Source organism: Zeus faber, assembly GCF_960531495.2.
Source record: "Zeus faber genome assembly, chromosome: 18".
Taxonomy (NCBI): Eukaryota; Metazoa; Chordata; class Actinopteri; order Zeiformes; family Zeidae; genus Zeus; species Zeus faber.
Genome location: NC_137210.1, coordinates 19,048,572 through 19,070,418, shown reverse-complemented (window position 1 = coordinate 19,070,418; position 21,847 = coordinate 19,048,572). Strand labels below are relative to the sequence as shown.

General features: G+C 43.3%; 1 protein-coding gene across 1 annotated transcript; it reads right to left on the bottom strand.

Annotated features, from left to right (window-relative positions):
- Positions 1 to 91: 91 nt before the first annotated feature.
- On the bottom strand, positions 92 to 7,142 carry LOC307243905 (thioredoxin domain-containing protein 6-like; the record flags this gene model as incomplete). Its single annotated transcript, XM_080018875.1, has 16 exons — positions 92 to 168; positions 572 to 819; positions 1,609 to 1,753; positions 1,849 to 2,000; positions 2,099 to 2,206; positions 2,298 to 2,442; positions 2,676 to 2,872; positions 3,508 to 3,662; positions 4,517 to 4,609; positions 4,735 to 4,817; positions 5,077 to 5,140; positions 5,852 to 5,968; positions 6,090 to 6,161; positions 6,420 to 6,523; positions 6,737 to 6,794; positions 7,110 to 7,142. 16 exons carry the CDS (start codon positions 7,140 to 7,142, stop codon positions 92 to 94), a joined length of 1,851 nt encoding a protein of 616 aa, XP_079875001.1.
- Positions 7,143 to 21,847: the final 14,705 nt, after the last annotated feature.

Here is a 21,847-nt window from a genome sequence, read left to right as displayed (position 1 = left end):
ACATGTTTATTCCTTCACTGCAATCACATGATAATTCACAGCACAATGCAACAGATAAGAAATGAGATTTGGTCTGTCCGTAGGGGACCGTTTAGTCTTGTTGATCGATTGCGGTTGATTCTTGAGTTTCTGACGCCTGTGAGCCGCAAATAGTAAGCGCCTGGCCCCCTGCAGAGTCAGTACAGGAGAAAATAATTTTTGTCATAAGTGCAATTCAACCTATGCGGGACTACCGCATGCACCACGGTTGCTTTTTGAAAAACGTAAATGGTTTCTATTTGGCGTTTGACGTATAATTTCTTCAATCAATGCTATACACTTGTGCAGTATACTGAAGTAAAAGGCACCAAATCACGGCAGATTGACAATCATATCTCACCTTCCGCTTGAGTGCCGCTCTTGACATCTTGCAAATCAGCATCTATTTTATCTGAGTCAGGAGGCACCTCTGTACTTGTAGCACTCGTGAAACTGTCTTGCTTTTTCACTGAAACAAATAGTGTGAAGTCAATGCTATTCTCCATTAAGATGTATAATATATGTATATGAATTGTCAACAGTTTGTGATTACCTGAAAGGCTTGTGTCATTTTCCCCATTGCTGACGACGTCCGTGTCAAAGATGAGGCGGATCTTCTCCTCCGCGTGCTGCTGACTCGAGGAGCCGTGGACAGAATTGCGGAGAATGTCCGAAGCAAAGCGGGCCCTCAGAGAGCCGGGAGCCATCTCCCTGGCTTGCTCCGGGTCCGTGGGGCCCATCATGGCCCTCCACTCCTCCACTGCGTTCTCTTTAGCCAGGACCAGCATCATACAAGGACCCCTACGCAGTAAAACGGTGCGCATCAATATTAGATTGGGTAATTCAACGCGGACCCTCAATTTACTGTGAGTACTTATGAATGGCACTTTGAAATCAAGGCAGGGAAGGCATCCAGACTCCAGGCTTCAGGTCTTTTTACGGGCACTCCAAAAGCTTTACAAATCTATTTGGAGTAAGCTCTCTGGTGTAAGGTAGACTGGACCATTATTTGTCGACAATGTGACTTGACCAATAAATTCAGGTCCCCTCCTATTTCTCCCTCTCCCCTGTCGGCTCCGGCTCCTGCCAGCGCTTCTATTCCTGGTTACTTCCTGCACCAAACAACACCTGCCTTCACACCTCTTTGTCACTTCGCTGCTGCAGCTTTTCACACAACACCAATATATATTCCTTTAACGTTGTAATCTACACACAATATAAACATCTATGTTTGGATGGATATCAAATCAGCATTGTAATGGAAAAGGGATTATCCGTGTCGTTTTTATCAATGAAAACAATACCTGTGTGTATGTTGTTTTGATCTCATATCACCACCTGGGCTGAAATTGAACTGATCCTGAGAGAGAGCGACAGCCAGGGGAGTTTCTGAGGCCTCCAGTCGCGCCTATCTTGCTGCCAGTTGTATCAGGACATTTGTTCCACGGCCGAGTGAAGGTTTCTTATCGGAGCGGACGACGCATGTGAAATCTACTTAGACGTGCAATGAAATAGGAGTGAAATCCAGAAGTTCTTCTAACAACAAGCGGAGCTGAGGTTGAAAGTAGGATGTCTGAGTGATGAACTGACCGGCACATGAACTCCACTATCTGGCTGAAGAAGGGCTTGTCCCTGTGCTCCGCGTAGAACTCCTCGGCCACCTCCCTCGACAGAACCATCTCCTTCAGACGCGTCACGGCGAACCCGGCCCCACGCACCTCATCCAGGATCTCCTCTGTCGGGGAGGAGGATAGATGCATCGTGTGAAGGGTGCTATCTAAAGTAGATGAGGTTTCTGTATATATGGTTTCTGAGCGACGCCGGAGGAACCTCTGTGATCTTCCATGGCGTCAGGTTTGATGACGGCCAGAGTCTCCTGCTTGGGGAAGAAAAACCCGATCTCTCGCTCTGCTTCTTCGCTGTCCTCGCTGCCATGCAGCCGGTTGACGGGCTCATCGGCCACGGCGAACCGGACCCTCAGACTGGGACGTGGGAGAACGAGCGGGGAATAAGAGAATGTTTACGAGCGCGAACAGTGTCTCGGAGGAAAATTCCTTTGTCCATTCGTCCACGGACTCACCAGTCTGGTTCCTCCTCTTTTGCTTTGTTGACATCAGACGGACCGAGGATCTTCCTCCAGTGATCGACTGCCCCGGCCCTGGATAATGCGAGGGCGAGTACTGGCCCACTGCCAACACACAGTCCCAATAAATATATAATGCAATATCGCCTCTGAATTTGCTGATTCCTGAGACTGAGGACGTGAGGTAGTTACGTACCTGGTCATACTCTGCAGAAGGGCAGGGAAGTAGTCCTCTTCCACGTGTTGAACATAGAACTTCCTCACCTGTTCCTCCGTCAGCACCACCTCCCTTCGGAGTGCCACGGTGAAGCCGGCCTCGTGGACGCGTGACAGGATCTCCTCTGCAGACCAACAGAAAACAGCCAACATCTAAATCGCTGGATGCGGACAGCTGGCGCAAAAACACCTTCGAGTTGGTTTTCAAAAAACGAAGATGCCATAGACTTTAAAGTGAATAACACCTGATTATAAAAGGAACGGGACTCTACACCCGCCCAGATATAATCTTGTTTGTGTGCGTACACCACTACACTTGAGTATAATCACGCTGGTGCTCTTGGCTCGGGTCCTCTACCTCTGTTCTCCCTGGCAACGTCGGGGCGGATGAGAGCCAGTGTCCTCTCCACACGCTCTTCCTCCCCATCCTGCTCCGCCGCCGAGCCCGTCCCGAAGTCGGGGAAGAAGAAGGCGAGCTCCCTGCTGGCGTGGTCGCCGTCCTCACTGCCGTGCACGGCGTCGAGCAGCGTCTGCGTGCCGTACTGCGCCCGCAAGCTGCAGGGGGGGAGCCCACGGGCGGAGAGACAAGAGGGAGCAGATGGTCGCTCGACAGGCGCTCGAACCGAGAGCGGCAGAATGTTCGGGTGTGTTGCGACGATCAGCCTATAATATAATGCTCTAAAAATGTCCTTATCCAGACCTCAGGACGCCAGGCCAAGGTTCATAGTGTTGTCCTCTTCAGCTAAAAGGCCCGCTGCGTACTGAGGAATGTTGAGGACTTTAAAACGTTTTCACAAATGTAATGAATCCGTTGCTTTCTTTCGTACAGTACATACACCAAACGGGGAATTTATTGCTCACTTGCTATTGATTTTGTGAAGCTGTATGAGGCTTTGTGATTTTATGGAGGATGATTAGGGCCACAAGGGGAAAAAGGATAATATTGTAAAAAATAAATACTGACTTCTGAATTTTATCCCAGGATCCTAATCCCCCCGGGATTCATCCTGCATTTCGCCCCAGGGGATTAATACAACCGTATTCCGAATTCTGACTTTAAACTCACAAATATGACTTTATTCTCAGATTTCTGAGAATGACCTCACACACATTTCCCACAGGGCATTGTGCATTTTTCATGCCCTAATCCTCTTTCCGTACGACTTAATGTAACATTCTGAGTGACAAACCAATCCGGCTTCTCTCGCTTGGCCTCCTCTACGTCTGCAGGACCGATGAACTCCCTCCACGCTGGGACCACGTCGCCCGATCCCTCCACCTGAGACAGGACCAGGACGTGGGAGGGGCCGCTGGACATGAACCTCACCAGCTCTTCAAAGCAAGCCTACAAGTAATGAGTGGGTACAATTACATAAGCAGAAACACTCACGCACGCACGCACACACACACACACAAACACACACACACACACGCACGCACAGAAACGCATGCACGCACAGAAACGCACGCACACACAGAGGGATCCACATGAGGACGGAGATGCAAACATATACGAATATACGGATATAACGAAAATGCCTGTGTCTTCCCCCCTCCTTCCTAATGCAGGATCTACCTGACACTCTATCACATAAGCTGTATTTCTGAATCTCTAATCATTTTCTCTCATCACAAACTGCGTGGCAAGCAAAAGCAAAAGCTGCTTATGAGGCAACTCTATTTTGAGCCTCTCCCAAGAATACACACGGATGTATGATGTTTTGCAAGCAAACTGAAATCATTTTGCGCTGGTGTTAAGAGCACTGGAGATCTCTCTCTCTCTCTCTCTCTATCTCTCTCTCTCTCTCTGTCTGTTCAGGAGATCAAGTGAATATACCAAGTGACAAGACAATTCAAAAGATAAAAATTAGATAAAACGACCATTTTCTGGCTTTCAGGGCTTCAGTTACCAGAAGAAATGTGTGAAATGTATTATAATCATGATTATCCTGTAACACCCTTGACTATATCTAATGATGGAAATGTCTTCAAGAGGTGATTTTAGTTTGAATTATTGTTACACAGTACCTATAGTTTTACATTAGGTTTATTGACTTACTAACTCTTATACTCATATGTTTACTTATGTATGTGTGTCATATAATATGCACTGTGACTTTCTTGCATTTTTCTATTTTATTCTATTCAATTCTGTTCAATTATTGTCTAGTCTATTCCATTTGTTACTTTCCACAGTACCTCTGCTGCTTTGTGTTTGTAAAACTCTCGAGCTTCAAGGTCAGTCATCGCGCGCTCCTCGTGGGCCAGGATCTCAAACCCAGCATCTTGAATCTACGCCCAAAGGAATGAAGTCAACAAAATGCACAGCGTACCCGTCATGTCGCTCCTGAATGAGTATTCAAAACATCAGACATTCCTGCTTGACAGAGCATGAAGAGCGCTTCTCTTTTCTATACCTTCATTATAATGTCATTTGCTTTGCCGTGAGCGACAGCATCTGGTTTGATGATGGCCACTGTGTAGGACTTTGGTGCAGGAACTGCAGAGCAAAGAGAGGGAAGGGTGAGAGGTGCAACCTGGGTAATGATCGGTGGAACTAAAAGCAAAATGGAAATGACTCAATCGGATTGGATACTACTATTTCTACTACTACCACCACCATTAATAATAATAATAACAACAACCATAATCATAACAGTGAACCAATAGCAAAAACAACAACAATACAATTATCATCAATGTCACTTGACATTGAGAATCAACTGTTTTTTTGTGAGTACCTAAAAGAGATTCATTACTCTGCTCCTCAGTGAGTTCATTCTGCTCTTCCTCCTCCTCATCCAGCACACACTCATCTTTAACCTGCAACGAGTGAGGGAAAAACTGTTTAATACCTTGTGTGTGTGTGTGTGTGTGTGTGTGTGTGTGTGTGTGTGTGTGTGTGTGTGCGAGTGCGTGCGTGCGTGCGTGCGTGCGTGCGTGCGTGCGTGCGTGCGTGCGTGCGTGCGTGCGTGTGTGTGTGTGTGTGTGTGAGGACACTTGTGAGTGTGCGGCAGTGGAAACCATGAGATAGGTGTTTTTGTGGGTGAGACAGAAAAGGAGGGGGACGGGATAAGGAGTCTCTGCGTCTGTGTTGTGTGTGTGTGTGTTTGTGTGTGTTTGTGTGTGTGTGTGCGTGTGTGTGTGTGGCTGTGTGGCTGTGTGTGTGTGTGGACACTTGTGAGTGTGTACTAGTGGAAGCTATGAGATAGGTGTTTTTGTGTGTGACACTGAGAAAGAGAGGGAAGGGATAAGGGGAGTCTCTGCGTCTGTGTTGTGTGTATGTGTGTCTGTGTGTGTGTGTGTGTGTGTGTGTGTGTGTGTGTGTGTGTGTGTTTGTGAGAGTGTGAGTTTGTGTGGACAGTCGTGAGTGTGTGGTAGTGGAAGCCATAAGATAGGTGTTTTTGTGAGACAGGAAAAGAGAGAGGAGGGATAAGGAGAGTCTGTGTGTGTGCGTGTGTGTGCGTGTGTGTGTGTGTGTGTGTGTGTGCGTGTGTATGCGCATGCATGCGTGCGTGCGTGTTGTCAACTCACAATTCTACGTTCACTTTCCTGTTCCAGCACTAATTTCTCCTTGGCCAATTCCTCTAATATCATCCTCTGGAGGAGTGGAGCGTTCGCCCCTCTCAGAACAGCCACCAATTCTCCCCCCTGTTCACTCAAAACACAGGGGAGGAATAAGCGTATATATATAAATATATATACTGTTTATATTCTCTCTCTCTCTCTCTATATACGTATATATATATACTGTATATATATATACACTCACCCCGAAGAATAGAAAAGTGGGCTCACATTTCCCTCGATACCTCTCAAGAGCCTCAATGCTGTCTGCTTCGGCCTGCATGGTTTATGCACACTCGCACACACACACACACACACACACGCACACACACAGATACACACGCACAACCACACACACGCACACACACGTACGCACACACGCACACACACACGCAAACACGCACGCACATACACACACACACACACACACACACACACACATGCACACACACAAAGTACTGAAAACGGTTTCATTTACAGCCTAGTTCTTCTCCCAGATTCTCCAATTAAATAAAATTTTCCGGCCAAGGCTTACCGTGGCAAAATGCAGCAGGTCGTCACCCAGTTCGTTCTTTATTTTGCGGAGATGACTAACCACAGCACGGCAGGGGCCGCACCATTGTTGGTGCACATCAACAACTAGATGGGGAAGGGGTGGTTGGGGGTATTGTATTGGGCCAAGGGTGCCACTATGGCATTAATCTGCAGTTATCACAATGGACACAGTGGGGCAGCAGCAGCATATGATAAATTAAAATCACTATGACGGACTCACTGGTTTCTTCACAGCCCCTGATATTCACATGAGCCCCTCCACCACCACCACCACCACCACCCCACCCCAGTTCTTACCTGTTAACCCTTTTGTTGCAAGGATCTCATCCCACTGTTCCTGGTTGGTGACGGATGTCTAGGCAAAATCAGCAGATAAATAAATTGCTAAATAAATAAATGTAAAAAAAACGAACATATAAGAAATAATAACGTAGAAATCATGATTCATCAAAAGAAAAGACTGGATCTCATTCGTCCCAAGATGTAATTAAATAAAGAATAAAAATAATAAATATAATATGTGATCAAAATGAAGAATCTATATGTTCATACATAAAATTATAAATCAACTCAAATATAATAAAAATAAAATATAGATCATAATAAATCAAGAGGAGAGCCTTCATTCATTCGTTTAATGGCGCGTTGTCTACCGTGTTGACTGACCCACCTGAAGGCTCACTTCTTTCTTTTTGCCTGCCATTTGAGAGACACATGGAACTAAAGCACAACGGGTCTCTGGAGCAGAATCGAAATTAATATATCAGTGGCCTCTAATTATTATTATTATTCTTCTTCTATCAGTTCACCGAACTAAACGCGCCGCTCCAAGCTTGTTTGGTCACCCTGTTGCTAAGCAACGCCTCCTCTTGTTGCCTCCTCCTCCTTCCGCCCCTGGGGCTCGCTGTTGTACAAGACGGTTTTTATTCTTCTTTTAAAAACGCACAGTAACGTCACTTTTGCTCACTTTGCTCCGTAGAAACCAGTTGGAAAGTGGTTTCGAAGCTGCTCATCCGAATAGGCCTGTAATTACTCAACAACTAATCAATAATGTATTGCTTACGTCAAGCTCGTTTTTTACATAAATGTCAATATATAAAAACGAACATATTTACCTTCATTTTATTGCTATTTCATTATATATTAATATTTATGCAAAAAAAAAATTGGATACATTTTTGCAAATTCATCAAAAAAGAAAAAAAACTCGGTGAGAATCGCCTTCCACCGGCTTGACTCAGTCATAAGCAGTTTCCCAGTGTTGCTTGTACAGTAGCCACATTTCCTTTTCCTTCAGCTAGTTTCCCCACCACATCCCGCCGAAATCAGCGCAGTTTGTGACTTTGGTTTTTGGAAATTTTTCCCGCTGGGCGTACACACTTGACCCACTTGCGCAGTTGGATTGAGCTCCAACGCAGCCCCCGTGACGACAGCCTTCCCTGCTTTCTTCACAGCCATCGGGATGCAAGCCAGATTTTGGCAAAGCGCCGGTCCTGCAGTGGTTGGAGTTTTTGAAAACTAGAGCCAATCAAAATGTGGGACGTCATCTCAGTCTCTATGTCTCTATGTGGGACGGGGGACAAGGGACAAAGATGCTGTGCAGTACAACATATTGAGGGAAGCCTGGTCACCCTACTGTCCACGAATGGGGACGGGTGGGGGTTAGCACCACCCTTGGGCCTAGCCGGTCTACACGGTGCAGACACACCACCGGAAACACCGTATTACAATGCTGTGTTGTGGAAATACATGATTTGCGGATTTGACCTTCATAGGGACCGTCCCCGTAATTGTTTGTCTAAAAGGTATGCCATTTCAATACGGTTATATCCCTTCCTCAAGGACGTTTCAGGATGATAATTGAAACGGCAACAACACTAAAAAGAGCCTTGTGTCGCCATTTTCTCGTTATCCGTGCTCCAATCTGATTTAGGACTTAGTCCTTGGAATCAGGTCTGCGCCGTGGACAATGCCTTCTTTTAGATATACTAGGGCTATTACTGCTCCTCAGGTAATAGCACAAGGTTTCTTTTTGATGTGGAATCTCCATGCTCTCTTACTGGGTGTTACCTCGGTGCCTGGCAGAGTTTTCCGTGTGATTGCGAAACAGGTCTGCTGAAAAGATCAAGCCACTTTGCTATTCCCACATGAATTTAAATGAAGTGTGGCACTTGAGTGATTAATCTCCGGAACCTTGTTCCTTGTGACGCAGGTACAGTAGAACAAATTGTACAATTAAAGTCATTTTGGGCAAAGGAAAAATGAAAATCAGCGTATTGTGCGGAGAACAAAATGGCATTTGAAAGAACAGGGGGATGAAAAGGAGAGGGAGAAAATTGTTAAATGAGAGGCAAGAGTGTGCAGTCAGATGGATGCTGTGGTCCTTTATGTCGCCGACGCAGCCATACAATTTGTTTGTTGGGCTGTGGTGTGACCTCCTGTTGTAGGGTTGTAGCCATGTGTGACATGGACCTTATCACGCACCGAGCTTTGAATGACAAACACCTCCTCTCCATCACGGCTGTTATGACAAAGCATGACACCATCTCACCCCTGAAAGGAGATTTATGGAGAGTATACCATTTGTGGCTTGCTTGTCACTTTTCATCAATGGGAATGGTAATTGTGCAGTAATTTTTCTTATTTTGCTCAGGAAATGGGAAAAAACACTCTTAAGACAGTAAATAGTAGTAATTTCTCCTACCTTGCCAGAGCTGAAACTACACAGAATTGCTCACACGTAACAGACATTGTTCTCGACCCAAGATGGTAGTTCAATATTTAATGAAAAATTGTGACAGATGTCTAGGCAAAATTCTAAATATACAGTTTAATATCAACAAAATGGGAATGATGGATATTTTGATGTTTTACATTATGCACATTTGTATCCTTACTTACTATTCTTCACTTACCAACTAACTCTGTCTGTGTCTGACATCAAGGCAAAGATTCCCTTAGGTTACTGATTCTTTAAGGCCTTTTAAGTTCTTAAAGGTGACCTATTATGCTCCTTTTAACCAAGTTAATATATGGTCTCTGAGGTCCCCAAAACATCGTTTTTTAAAAATATTTTTTGCCAAAAATACCGATCAGATTATGCATTCGACCCATTCTAACATGCGTCCAATCCAACCTGTCCGAAAACGGGCGGAATCAGTGGGTGGAGCCACCGTCCCGAAGCCCCTTGTTCTGTGAGCCAATAGAGTTTGGGCGTGGGGCTTTTTTGTTTCATTTAATTACAAAAACGTTGGAAAATAAAATTAAATAAATACATCTGCGGTTTGGTTTGGAGAAACGCGGAGCAGATTGCGCACCGCAGCCTACAGAACAGTCAACCTACCGTGAACACACACACACACACACACACACAGAAACACACAGCAGAATTATTAAGCAGAATATTAATTAATAAATAATAATTAATAATTAATATTATTAATAATTAATTATTACTTATATTTCCCTACTCTGCAGTTTTGTCACAGACAGTTGGTATGAATTCCTCTTTCTTTTAAAAGATTTGTGCTGGTCTCTGCAGCCGACAGAGCAGTTCCCATGCTAAGCTTTTACAGAAGCTTCAAGGCTAGTGGGTCTGGTCGCACTCCAGCCTTGGGTTGAATTATTCAGATGCTGGGCAGTTCTAATTCTAATGTGTCTAAATGCTACTAGCATTGAGACACAAAAAACGGACCGGGCTGTCTTATTTCACATTTTGTGTAGACCCATCAGAGACCCACGTGTACTGTATGTGCACAAGCACTGAAACAGTGAGGGTTGGGTTTTTTTACGAATAGCTCCCATTAAGTGTTGAACAAGTACATTGAATACATTGAATTCCAAGTTGAAAAAGTGTGATGTCAAAAATGTAAAAAGCTTCTCTCCCCCAGAGCTTTTCAAAATCCAATGAAGCCCGCTCTCATTCTGCAGTATTTCAAGGATTTAGTCATGGGCCATTTGTTTGACAGACTTGAAGCTCTTTGCTACGGGTTCGTTACCATACTAATGCTAGTGGTTTCCATGGCAGCACATAGGTCATCCTCCAGGCTCTCAGCGGACCTTCTGTCCCCGTGGGGACTCGAGAAAACACTTTAATTTTCCCTGGTGTATAGTGTTTGTACCGGTCACCAGCAGTTCTGGCCATGCTGCAGATGAATCACCGTTAGAAAGCCTTGAGATTTCCTCCGGATACTTCCATCTGAGTTCTGTTTATTTGCATTGTGCCAGATTATATTTGAGTTAAGTGGGTTGTGTTCAACACGTGATGCTAGACTCACAAGTTGATCGTTACATTATGCTGATATAACTTCCTTTAAACTGTATTTTTGTTTGAAGAGAGAAAATTAATCAAGAGATAGGGAATCAAATTGCCGTTCTAAAGTTTAATTATGAAAATGAACAGATACATAGATGCTTTATTCATCTCTGGAAGGAAATTGCACTGTTATAGCAGCACACATCAGAACAAATGAAGAAAGTAATAGAAAGTACCAAATTAGAAAAGATTAAAATAATAATAGGGTTAGGGTTAAAATTTATTTATTTGAATTTATTTCTTTTAAGATGTGGGAAAGTTTCACTCTGCCTTATTGCACAAATAATTCTTGTTTGATTGATCAACAGAAATTACATTTTGTTATAAAAACTTCCTGTAAATAAGGACGAGTAAATGCTTTCAGTGATGTTCGGCACCATGGCCTTTGGGTTATGGAGCTCAATTTCGGCGAGCACAACCGCAGTGTCTGGTGGTTCTTCCAAGAGGGCACTGTTCCCCCACCAGTGAGCTCCCCCTCCGCCTTACCGTTTTTATTATACGGGGAAAACCCTTTTGCTCCATATATGCTGCTGCTCTACATATCAGCACCTGCACCGTAAGCATCACGGCACTTGAATGTAGAACAGTTTAATGCTCCGGCAGATTTGGTAAAAGTCACGCCGTGTTGATTGCTATGCAACGAGCATCACAAACAATATCTCATCCTGCTTTTTCCATTTACGCGGCTGCGTTTTGGCCAAAACTACTGGCTGGCCTATATACCAAAATGAATGGAAGTGAATTGATGCCTGGGCCAGTGAATTACAATGCTGCTAAATGGACTTCTGGAATGGCCGTACTTCCATACTCTCCCTCTCCTGTCGCGACAGCTCTTTGTGCGAGCTACGCTTTTAAACAATAAGCATTGAAATTGTCACACACCCAAACAACATTGCAGTCGTTTGGCGAGGAGATGATTTGCTTGTCTTTTCCATCAATAATGGAAAATGGATCTCTTTAATAGACAGAGGCAGTAAGCGAGGGACAAAGAGAGACGGGGGGAAAGAGACCCGGAGATGGTCAGCCATTCAGTCAGACAAGCGGACAGGGCTAGTGATAGACTGTCACTCTATGGAAGCACAGAGCCTTCTCTCCTCTGGGTTTTTTTGTTTTTTGTTTTTTTTATCCCTCAGACAAGCGACAACACCAGCAACAAAGAAAATCAGTATAGAGAAAGCCATCTGAATAAACAGCCACTGGCTTTGTCAGAGTCCATTAAGCAAATTGCCATATTTGATAAATGCGTCCACTGTCTCTTTATTTCCATCTATTTGTCCGAACAGGCCCCGAGCAAAAAATGGGTTTTATATGGCGTTCTAGACATGAAGAGCATGCTGTGAGATGTGACAAAGTCCTCTCCTCTCGAATAACATTTTAATGCAAATTATGATCTATTTGTCCATTATGTGACACAGTTAGACGGCTGGCTTCATATCAGATAGATAACAAGGGAAATCACTCCAAGGTGTGTGGGGTTGTTTGATTAAAACAGGAAAATACACTTTGCAGCTGATGTGTTATTTGATTTATGCATCTATTTTTCAATTTTATTGTTTTTTTTAGGAAAGAAAGATGTGTGGGATGTTATTCCACTTTTTTTTTTTTTTTCAATGTCATTAGAGGTGCTGTAGTCATCTCTTGTCCGCGTTGTGAGCGCTCCAGGCTAATATTTGTGACCTGTGGTCAGCCGCCGTATTCCCTTCTGCTGCTTATAAAATTGCTCATTTCCCAGGTCTGCAACCATTCTCCTCTCTTTCTGTACTCCATTGTTTGGAATAGAATGAAGTAATTTTCAAGGTTTTTAAGAGCTCAGTGTTCTGTGCAGGAAATAACACTATCTTTCCTGATTTAACTGTCACTGTATTTTCCCTGTGGGGAGATTGTGATTAAAATATATAAACATAGGTTACACAGGTTATGTGTACCGATGAAAACTGGTCCTACAAGCTGAATACTGGTAACCATGCCAAAGGAGTAGCTCAACAAGTATTGCTATATTTATTAATATCTTGTGTAAATAGGTGGGAGGAGTAGGAATGAATTTCATTATGTTCGGAGTTTAGCATTCTCCCTGCAACATGCGTCAACCCATTGTTATTACGAAATGCTGTTGAAATCACAGGTTGAACTCCTCTGGCTGCATATATTAGGAAGGAGGCTGAAAGTATACAAGTGTGCAGCATGTGCGATGTTGAACTGTGAACACGGTGTTAGCACCTGAAGCTAGTGATAAAAGCAAGGCCCGCTCCTCCCACCTCCAAAGCTGTCATCAACACCCCTACATGAGACATAAATAAAGCTATCAGGACCTGCGAGAGATAGGACCTCCTGTTATCTCAGCTGTGCCTTCAGTACCAATAATTCTCACCGATACCTGATCCTATGGGGAGAATGGGGGGAGAAAAGCCCCAGGGCCGCAGTGGTCCAATTGGAGAAGAAAAGGGAGAATTCAAATCAGAGCCTTTTAAGTGGATTTGGAGTTATCTGCAGCACAGCGTGTAATTGGTTTTTTTTTGTTATCACTGTTAGATTGTCAGATAGGTGCTAATTGAAAAAACAGTTTGTTCGTGGGTAGACGGCCTTCAGAGGGCTCGGATGTGGTTTAAGGTCTCGTGTTTTTGGATGGCTTCCCAAATGATTACAAGCTTTCTGTTTTCCTGTCAGATCTGAAAATCCCCCACCATTGTCAATCCATTGTCCTTTTTCCGCAGCTCTAATGGGAATGGAACTCCGCTAGGTAGCTATGATTTGCTTTAATTTGAAGTTACTTTTCATCCGCAGTGTAATATACTGTAGGCGTAAGTATTCCCTAGATATCTGTGGTAAAATCATTTTCTAATTTACCTTTTGTGGTATGCAACAAATGCAACGTGTCTCCGTCTGAGACTTTCAGAGTCATGCAACAAAACACGGCGGTTCATAAGAATTGTGCACTTTTCCCCAATTTTCTGAGCATATCTGTTATGACATCTGTTAACTAAAAACAACAAACAGTTGAAGAGAGGGGCAGTGCTCTAGACACCGTAATATCTCCCCCAAGTCCTTTGTAGTTTTGCCACGGGAGCTTGGCAGGACAACAGTGAATGAGTTGACTCGCTCACACCGAACACATCTGGCCACGATCAGCCTTCTGGAATAGAGGATCAGTCTTATTGCTCTACACACCTCACCTGCAAATCTCCGACAAAGTTTTGACTATTACTTTGTCTACATACTTCCCGGGAGATCAGATTCAAGTCAAATTAGTCATTTTCTTTGAGGCAATAGGGCATTTTTTTCATCAAAACTTCAACCCCTCAATTCGAGACGTAGAAAGCAAAAGTACAGGGATCCCTCTGAGGCCGCATAACATTGTGGCAACGTTTTCATTGCCTCTCAAGGCCAAAGTCGACACCAACAGAGACTGGAAAATGCTGCAGATGGCTCAAATTGAGCCACGAAAATAGAGCGGCGGTACTTGTTTTGCTGTTGCTGAAAGGTGAACTAAGGTGAAGCCAACAATAGCCGCTGTGCCTAATGCTTTCACTGCTCGCATCTGCACGTCTGTCCATCAGTAATTCACGCGTGGAATAATATGGGGTCGGTGAGAGAATCTCCATCCTGGCACGACAGCCACACAACACACTGAAAATTCATCAGAACCTATTTTATTTTTTTTGTAAGGAATTGCATGACTGGGAGGCTGCAGTCCATGCTGCAGGTTACTCCAATGTCAGGGCTTCCTCTCGCTGTTATTTTAGTGTGTGTGTGTGTGTGTGTGTGTGTGTGTGTGGGGGGGGGGGGGGGGGGGTGTTTAGGCCGACTGTGAGGCGAGAGATGCAACTGAGGCTTGTGGATCTGCTGCTGCTGCATGTAGCTAGCATGCATTATTCAGAACCTGGATGCAGTAAAGATAACGTGCTGGACTTTCACTCTACCAGTCCCAGCAGGCAGCCTTTCTCTTCGTGGTTCCTTAAATGCATACATTTTTATAAGCCTACAAGAAAAGAGTGTGCATTTCAGGGGTCGGGCCGTCTTAGCTGAACCCACAGTCTCATTTTTGCTGTTTCACTCCCACACTCAGCCACTTTATTTCCTTTTAAGGTGCATAGGAAAATGAAAGGGTCTCTCAAAAATGATTTATTCAAATTTTACATTTCGTACTGCAGTTGGCAAAAACACTACTACATCTAAGCTACAGAAGGCCAATAAATATTCAAACAAACATTATGAATGGTAATATTACGTTTTTATGGTAATTGTAATGCTGTCACAGCTTAGTCCCTGACAGCAGCAGATGCCAATCATCATTCCATGGATGGGGCTGTCATTGTAGTGCACGCTTGTATATGTGCTTAAATCAAAGGTGTAAACTGGCCTTGCCTGTAATTAAAACTGACTGATACTTAAATTTTTTTTTGTCCTCCTTGATATGCTGCCATTGCCACGTACTGTAGCATTAGCAGCACATCAATGTGCAGCGCTTATCTAAATGGTATACTGAATCCCCTGGTTCAGGGTGCATAATTCCAAGAACATAACTGCAGTGGACCAAGGGGCGTGGTTAAGCCGCGGCTGCAGACGGCGGCGTGAATTCCTTCCCGCGGCCACACAGCTGTGCTGAGTCGGCCGAATTTGCGCCTGAGCGGTGCTGATTGGTTCAGATTCGGGGACAGGAAGTTTTCTTAATGTTAGTCTGTCTTGCAGAGGGGGAATGGCGCACGGGGCTCATCAGCTGACCATGAGCCATAGTGAAGCGTCATTCCACCTGTGCCCAGACTGATTATTATTGTTGTTTATTATTCATTGTTTTGGCCAGCGAGCCTTTCTGTCCCAGCCTTTAATAAAAAGCTTGCGCCATGTCGGCGCCCCATTGCCAGAAAAAATCAGTCTCCCTCCCTTAACCCCTACCAGTTGGTGGAGACTCCCATATTAACATAATTACACATAATATTTTAAAAGGTACAGTATTTGTATTGGGTTAGTCTATAACATGTGGCTGAAGCTATTTGCGGAGCTGCAAGGGGGGCTTGTTACTTTACTCAGTGATTTCCTCTTAAGCTGCTCTTCACAGCTCCTAACGGGAGCTCAAGACTCAGGATGGATTTGACCTGTATTGATTCATAGGGTGGACACTTCTCTGTGCCTTTTTATTCTCAAGATAGACCTTCCAGGATGACACCCTGTGTCCATGAAGGACGTAACACACGCAGAATATATAAATTGTCTGCCAATTTGTTGCTGTGTATTGTATTGTTTTTACGCTTTATCATATTGTTTGGAAGATGAGGATGTTAACTGTGGAAAAGCAACGGTGATTCAAACACCAATTGGCTGTGGATTGCATTAATAAGGTGGCTCTTGATGTTACTGTAGTGCTTGGTTATTTATTTGATAATATTTTGAATAACATTTTACAGATGGGTGTCATTGAAAACCCTGGAATATCAAGCCACGCACCCTTTGAAATTGGTCCTCTGGCTAATTGCAGTCTTTGAATATGGACTCAGAATTAGCCTCTGATTTTTAGGCCCACTCCACTTCCAGCCTGCCATGTTTCTGTCCTCTCCCCCCTCCTCCACCGCCGCCAAACCGTGGCCCTCTGAACCCCGCCCCCAGCCCTGGAAGTTCAAGGCGAAATTATCCAACATCAATCAAAGATGCAGATGAGAAGCGTGCGCTCTCTGGAGCAGCTTACCCTGTTGAACATCACACAGCACAATTAAAATCCCTGAATGCAAATCATTTTCACGAGACCACTAAATGGAGAGAGGCCTCCTTTCAAAAGCCAGCAGTGCTCAATAAAGCCGGGCCCTTCAAAGCCTATTGCCAATGCGCACAGTTTAATGATGAAAGTCAGGAAGGAGGCTGCGTTGGAGGGAGAGTGCTCCCTGCCTGACAAGGTTGTTGCCGTGACATTTTGCAACAATGCACCGCTAATGTGGAGACCCCAGCACGGCGTCTTAGCGCCTATAAGGTGCCCCAGAGGATTACATAATGTCATTCTTCTTTTGATATTCACATTCACCCCTTCTCCATATCCTCCCCAACAGTTTCAAAGTGAAATACGTTCAGCAAAAACTTTCCTAATTAAGAGACGTACCTGCAGGGAGTATTTGATTGGAATAAAACGTGCGTTTTAAGTCTGTTAATTTTCCAGAAGTGTTTAACCTCACAGCCTCTGTGGGGACATTTGAGTTTTTCAGTGAGGTAAAACTCTTCTCCAAGGACCATGGCCATGACTAAGTAATTAAAAAGTACTCCACCAGGCCTTAGCCTTATTACGCCTATCCTGGAGAAGGAACATCATATGTTTTTAAACATTTCCAAATTAGCCCGGCTATGCAAGCTCAGAACGGAGTCTGAATAAATTTCACCTTTCGACGGTTGCTGCTGACACATTAACATTCTGGAAGTCAGTCTTATTAGAAACAGCGTTGGATATGATTTTCTTAGAGCAGCCCCATTCTCCCAGCCTTGTAATAACGCCAAAGCTTTTGGCTGTTGCGTTGAAGGATTAGGCTGCACTGAAACCATGAAACTCTGGGATTCTCTTGGCAGATTGGAAGGAGTAAAGTTCCACTGAATAACACCTGTCCCTAAACAGCAACCTACAGCCACCCTGATCCCGGGCCCAATTACCTAGACCCAAGACAGGTGTGGCTGCTTAAACCGCAATACCCACACTCCACAACCAAATTTGTACCATTTTGTACCATGTATCAGTGAGATATAAATTTATGACCAGAGGTACAAAATTACAAAGAAATACCCATACCAAGAGTACAATGAGTGAACCTTAGAGGGTACTGCCAGTGTGACAAACCATTTTACCCCTAAATGTAATATGCTGTACTTATTTTCTAAGAGTGTATTAAATGCTTATTCTTGCAAATAAATTGGGTCGTTCTGTGATTTCATTGTTGGCTTAAGCCTGGTTCTTATCCGTACCCGTTGGAGGACTTTTATACAGCAGTTGAATTGTTCATCGGTATATTTTATACAACACAGACAATTAATTCTATTATGTATTTATAGAACCCAGAATCGCGATTGAACTTGAACTTGGAGACCAGGTCCAGAGATAAAAATGATAAATACTACGAAGCATCAACACCCGATGTCTCTTTGGCTCAGGTATTGGAAACTAAGTCATAGGAGTTAATGTTAATCCCAGAGTACTCCGTGAGAGGTCAAGTAATGAGGGTAGCTACAGCAGGTAATCAGGTTTTTAATGAGTCTAAAGGAGGAAAGCCTCCTACGGGGTTTGGTGGGTGGAAATACTGAGTACCTGCAGACCCAGTCACTCCAACAGGGAACACCGCCATGACACCTTGTAGGTGGTAGATATCCATGGGGAACAGAGCTATGACTAATTGGTCTGTTTGTATTTTGTGTTCTGTGTGTGGGTGTGGGTGGGTGTGCATATAGTATATCCGCCCCTCTTAATGAAACTAATTAAACTAGTTTCCAGGTTTCCAGGCAATTTGTATTTTCGATTCATCAAGCCATGGCAGCTTTCTAAGATGATCTTTACACTTAGATTAAAACCTGAACGCTGTAGCTAAAAACACACAGACACACACATTTACATCATTAACCACCTCAGTGCTGCTCAAGGAATACTTAATATGCATGCAAATCCAGAAGACATATCCACAAAATTAATATTCTCCTCTTTTCCCGCTACTCAAATGAACGTGCACCCCTCCTTGCCTCCTTGTTTTGTTCAAAGGGAGCCATATGCTTCTGCCTGGCTGTTTGGAGTTCAATGCCACCTGTAATCAATACGTTGACTGCCCCAGAGGCTGCCACTGATGGGCCAAGACAGGGCCACAGATGAGGAGATAGCAGCCAGGGTAAGAGGCAGCGTTCCAAAGCACCATCTGCTGCCGGGGAGGAAGGGAACGGCCGCATGGTAAATCGCATGACCTCCTCCAGGCACCTTCACCCCTGTCCTCTTCCTCCTCCACTCCCAGGGTGAAAAGGTTGTAGACCAGCAATGTGATGTGTGGGCAGCGAGCGCTATTGGGGAGTTGAGAAAACCTTTTTTTTTATTTTTATTATTATTTAGCCTTTACGTCATATTCCTTAGAGCAAGTATAATTGCATCTGGGGTTTGAAGATTTTACAGTTATCCACTTAACACCATTTCCAATAAAAAAAAGTTTTGATGTTGATCATGACAGCCCAGTATTTTCCACTGTTGCAGCAAGAACTGCCTGAGTTCAAGCGCAGTCATTTTTGTATGTGTGTCTGCCAAGAATAACAAACTCTCAAAATGTTTCAAAGCGGTAGTAATTAAAATAAATTAAATGTTTAGCTTTGCAAAGACAAAGACACACAGTCTGCTTGACATTTCCCTTGGTGTAATTAAAGCTGTGTGGTGAAGAATTCTGTCTCAACCAGTACACAACAAAGTGTTCAAAATCAAGTCAAGTTCAAAATAGATATAAATCTTCCCCGCAGCACCTCTGTGTGACTCAACTTCCCCCGTCCTTCAGATGTTACAGTTGCAGCTCACAGTGGGTATATGAGAGTCAAAAGTGGGTTCTTCGAAAGTATCTTTGAGCAATCAGGGAGGGATTTCCAGACTCCCGAGGAGATGCAGGCCATCTTTTGTCAACATGGCTCAGAAAGGGATAAATATATTGTCAAACCTCTTGAATGTAATGAGTCTGAAAGACAAAAAAACACATCCTATTCACAAAAGATATTGCGCTCATGATGTGCTGGCGCAAACACTCCCATAAAGTTCTGGTTGAGTGCAATTTGCGCTTGTTTTGCATCTGATCGCAGTGATCCATGTGGCAAAGTAAATAATCTGTGTATCGGGGGGGATTCTCCATTGGCGAATCATTATGCATTTACACCACTGTTCTACACTTGTCTCTTGAACAAATTACCAGTCTTAAATGAATATAAAACTTTATATAATTGTCGGACAGTAGTTATTTTATTACTGTGTTTCATGAAAATGTAAAATTGCAAGGAAATCCTTGGATGGGCTGCAGCGGCGCTTTGCCAAATCCTGACGGGGGGGTTTGAAAATAATGGAAATTGTCCGGCTGGGGGACACCTGGTGACCCTGGGGTCACCCGTACACGGGGAAACCAGGTTACGCCGAGACTCTGTTGCGCATACCCGGGTCACTGGGTGGGGACCCTGGGTTTTACTTTGTATTTTTAGGTTTATGTGCAGTGACTTTAAAATATTTATATAGTTTGAGTAAATCTATCATTTATATATGTGTGTGTGTGTGTGTGTGTGTGTGTGTGTGTGTGTGTGTGTGTGTGTGTGTGTGTGTGTGTGTGTGTGTGTGTGTGTGTGTGTATATACAGTATATGTGTGTGTGTGTGTGTGTGTGTGTGTGTGTGTGTATGTTTTTTTATACTAGTTTTCACGGAAGCTTTATATTATAATGTAGAAATTATGACAGTTAATTTAATATATTTTATTCTGCCAAGTTCCGGGCCGCACAACCCGAGGCTGCACCTGTAGGTTTGTTTTTTTTATGTCTTTGAGTTTAATAGGAATTATAGAACTGTTTTTGTCAACGTTTGTAACGCCTTGTACAAATATTATTCACAGTTTCAACAAGTTGTTTTTGGAGTGCGTTTTGAAAACCACCACGATCTGCTGTGCGTTCAGCTACCTACAGATGCCGTGACATAATAATAATTGTAATAATAATGTCAAAATATTATTTACAGATCACTGGAAAGTCTGAGCCTGACACCGCTTATAAATGCGCTTCAATTGCATCAACACTCTGAAAACGATCACACTGCGGAGCCTTTTTTTTTTTTTGCCTTTTTTATTTTTTGGTCTCTGCACAGTTACCACCAGGCCTCTACAGACGGTAATAGCGTCATTCTAACTGGGTGTGGCTATTTGCCCCAGTGTTGGTGAATTGGAGGCTATTTGCAAGAGGCTAACTCGCATAGGAAGGGGGCAATTTTGCACCAAATGCACGAATAATCCCTCATTTAAATATGCATAAATACCACTGGTGCACAGAGATGACATTTGCGTGGCAGCGCAGTTAGAGGTGCATTTCACCGTTTGCGGGTTCTTTGTGAATTAGAAGCTCGCTCATTCTGTTATTTGTGCTATTTTATCAGCCGCAGAAGCCGCGCAATCGCTTTATGAATACGCCCTAAAGGGTTTTAATTTGTTTTCACAAATTACACATTTCACAATTTGACAGTTCCTTCATACCTCACAGTATGTTTCTTATTTGACACAAAAATTATAAACATTTGACTATTCACACAGCCAGTCAATGTCAAAGACACTTTGAAAATGTAATTGGAGATAAAGCAAGTTCAGATGCAATGAATCTTTTACATTCTGTATGTATTTTTTAACAACATGTATAATGAAGTGATAAAAAAAAAAACATTCGAAGTCCGTGTCGGGGAACAAATCACTCAATAAAGAAATGAAGTGCTTTGAATGGATGCCTTAATGTGATGATTTAATTGGCCGTCAATCTCCTCCATCTCCAGTAATAATGTTATATTTATAATATTATACTGTATATAATTATGTTATAAGCAGAGTTTCTGTTAGAAAAAATTGGTGCCGGTCAACGTGTCCTGGAAGATTTCAATTTCCTGGACAAATTGTAGAGATTCCGGTCAAATATTATCTGCGTTTATTGAGCTTAAAAACAGTTGATAAGCAGACTATATAGAGAATGACATCATCAAGGCATGTAGATGTATAATATTTTTTATTCAATATTCAAAATAAAATAAGTGCTATCAGTTAAGCCATTTTAAAAATAAAAAAAATTGACGAATATTACTGCTTTAAATAAAATACTTTGCGTTTGTGAACAATAAGTAACAAGTGCAGCCGTTTGATTTAACATTTAACTAAAATAAAATTTTGATCCATTCAAAAACAATAAGTATGGCAAATAGGTGTAAATAAACTAAGTTTGTGGTGTTGTCAGTATTCATCAGGACGTCCCGTCGACATATTTTACAGAATGAATATTTACAGTCTGCTTTGGGTCAGAAAAACTCCAAACCATGGATGTGTGTCGCCAACAACACATCATTTTTCTGTTTCTCCTCAGAGTTCTAGACGCTGTGTGTGTGTGT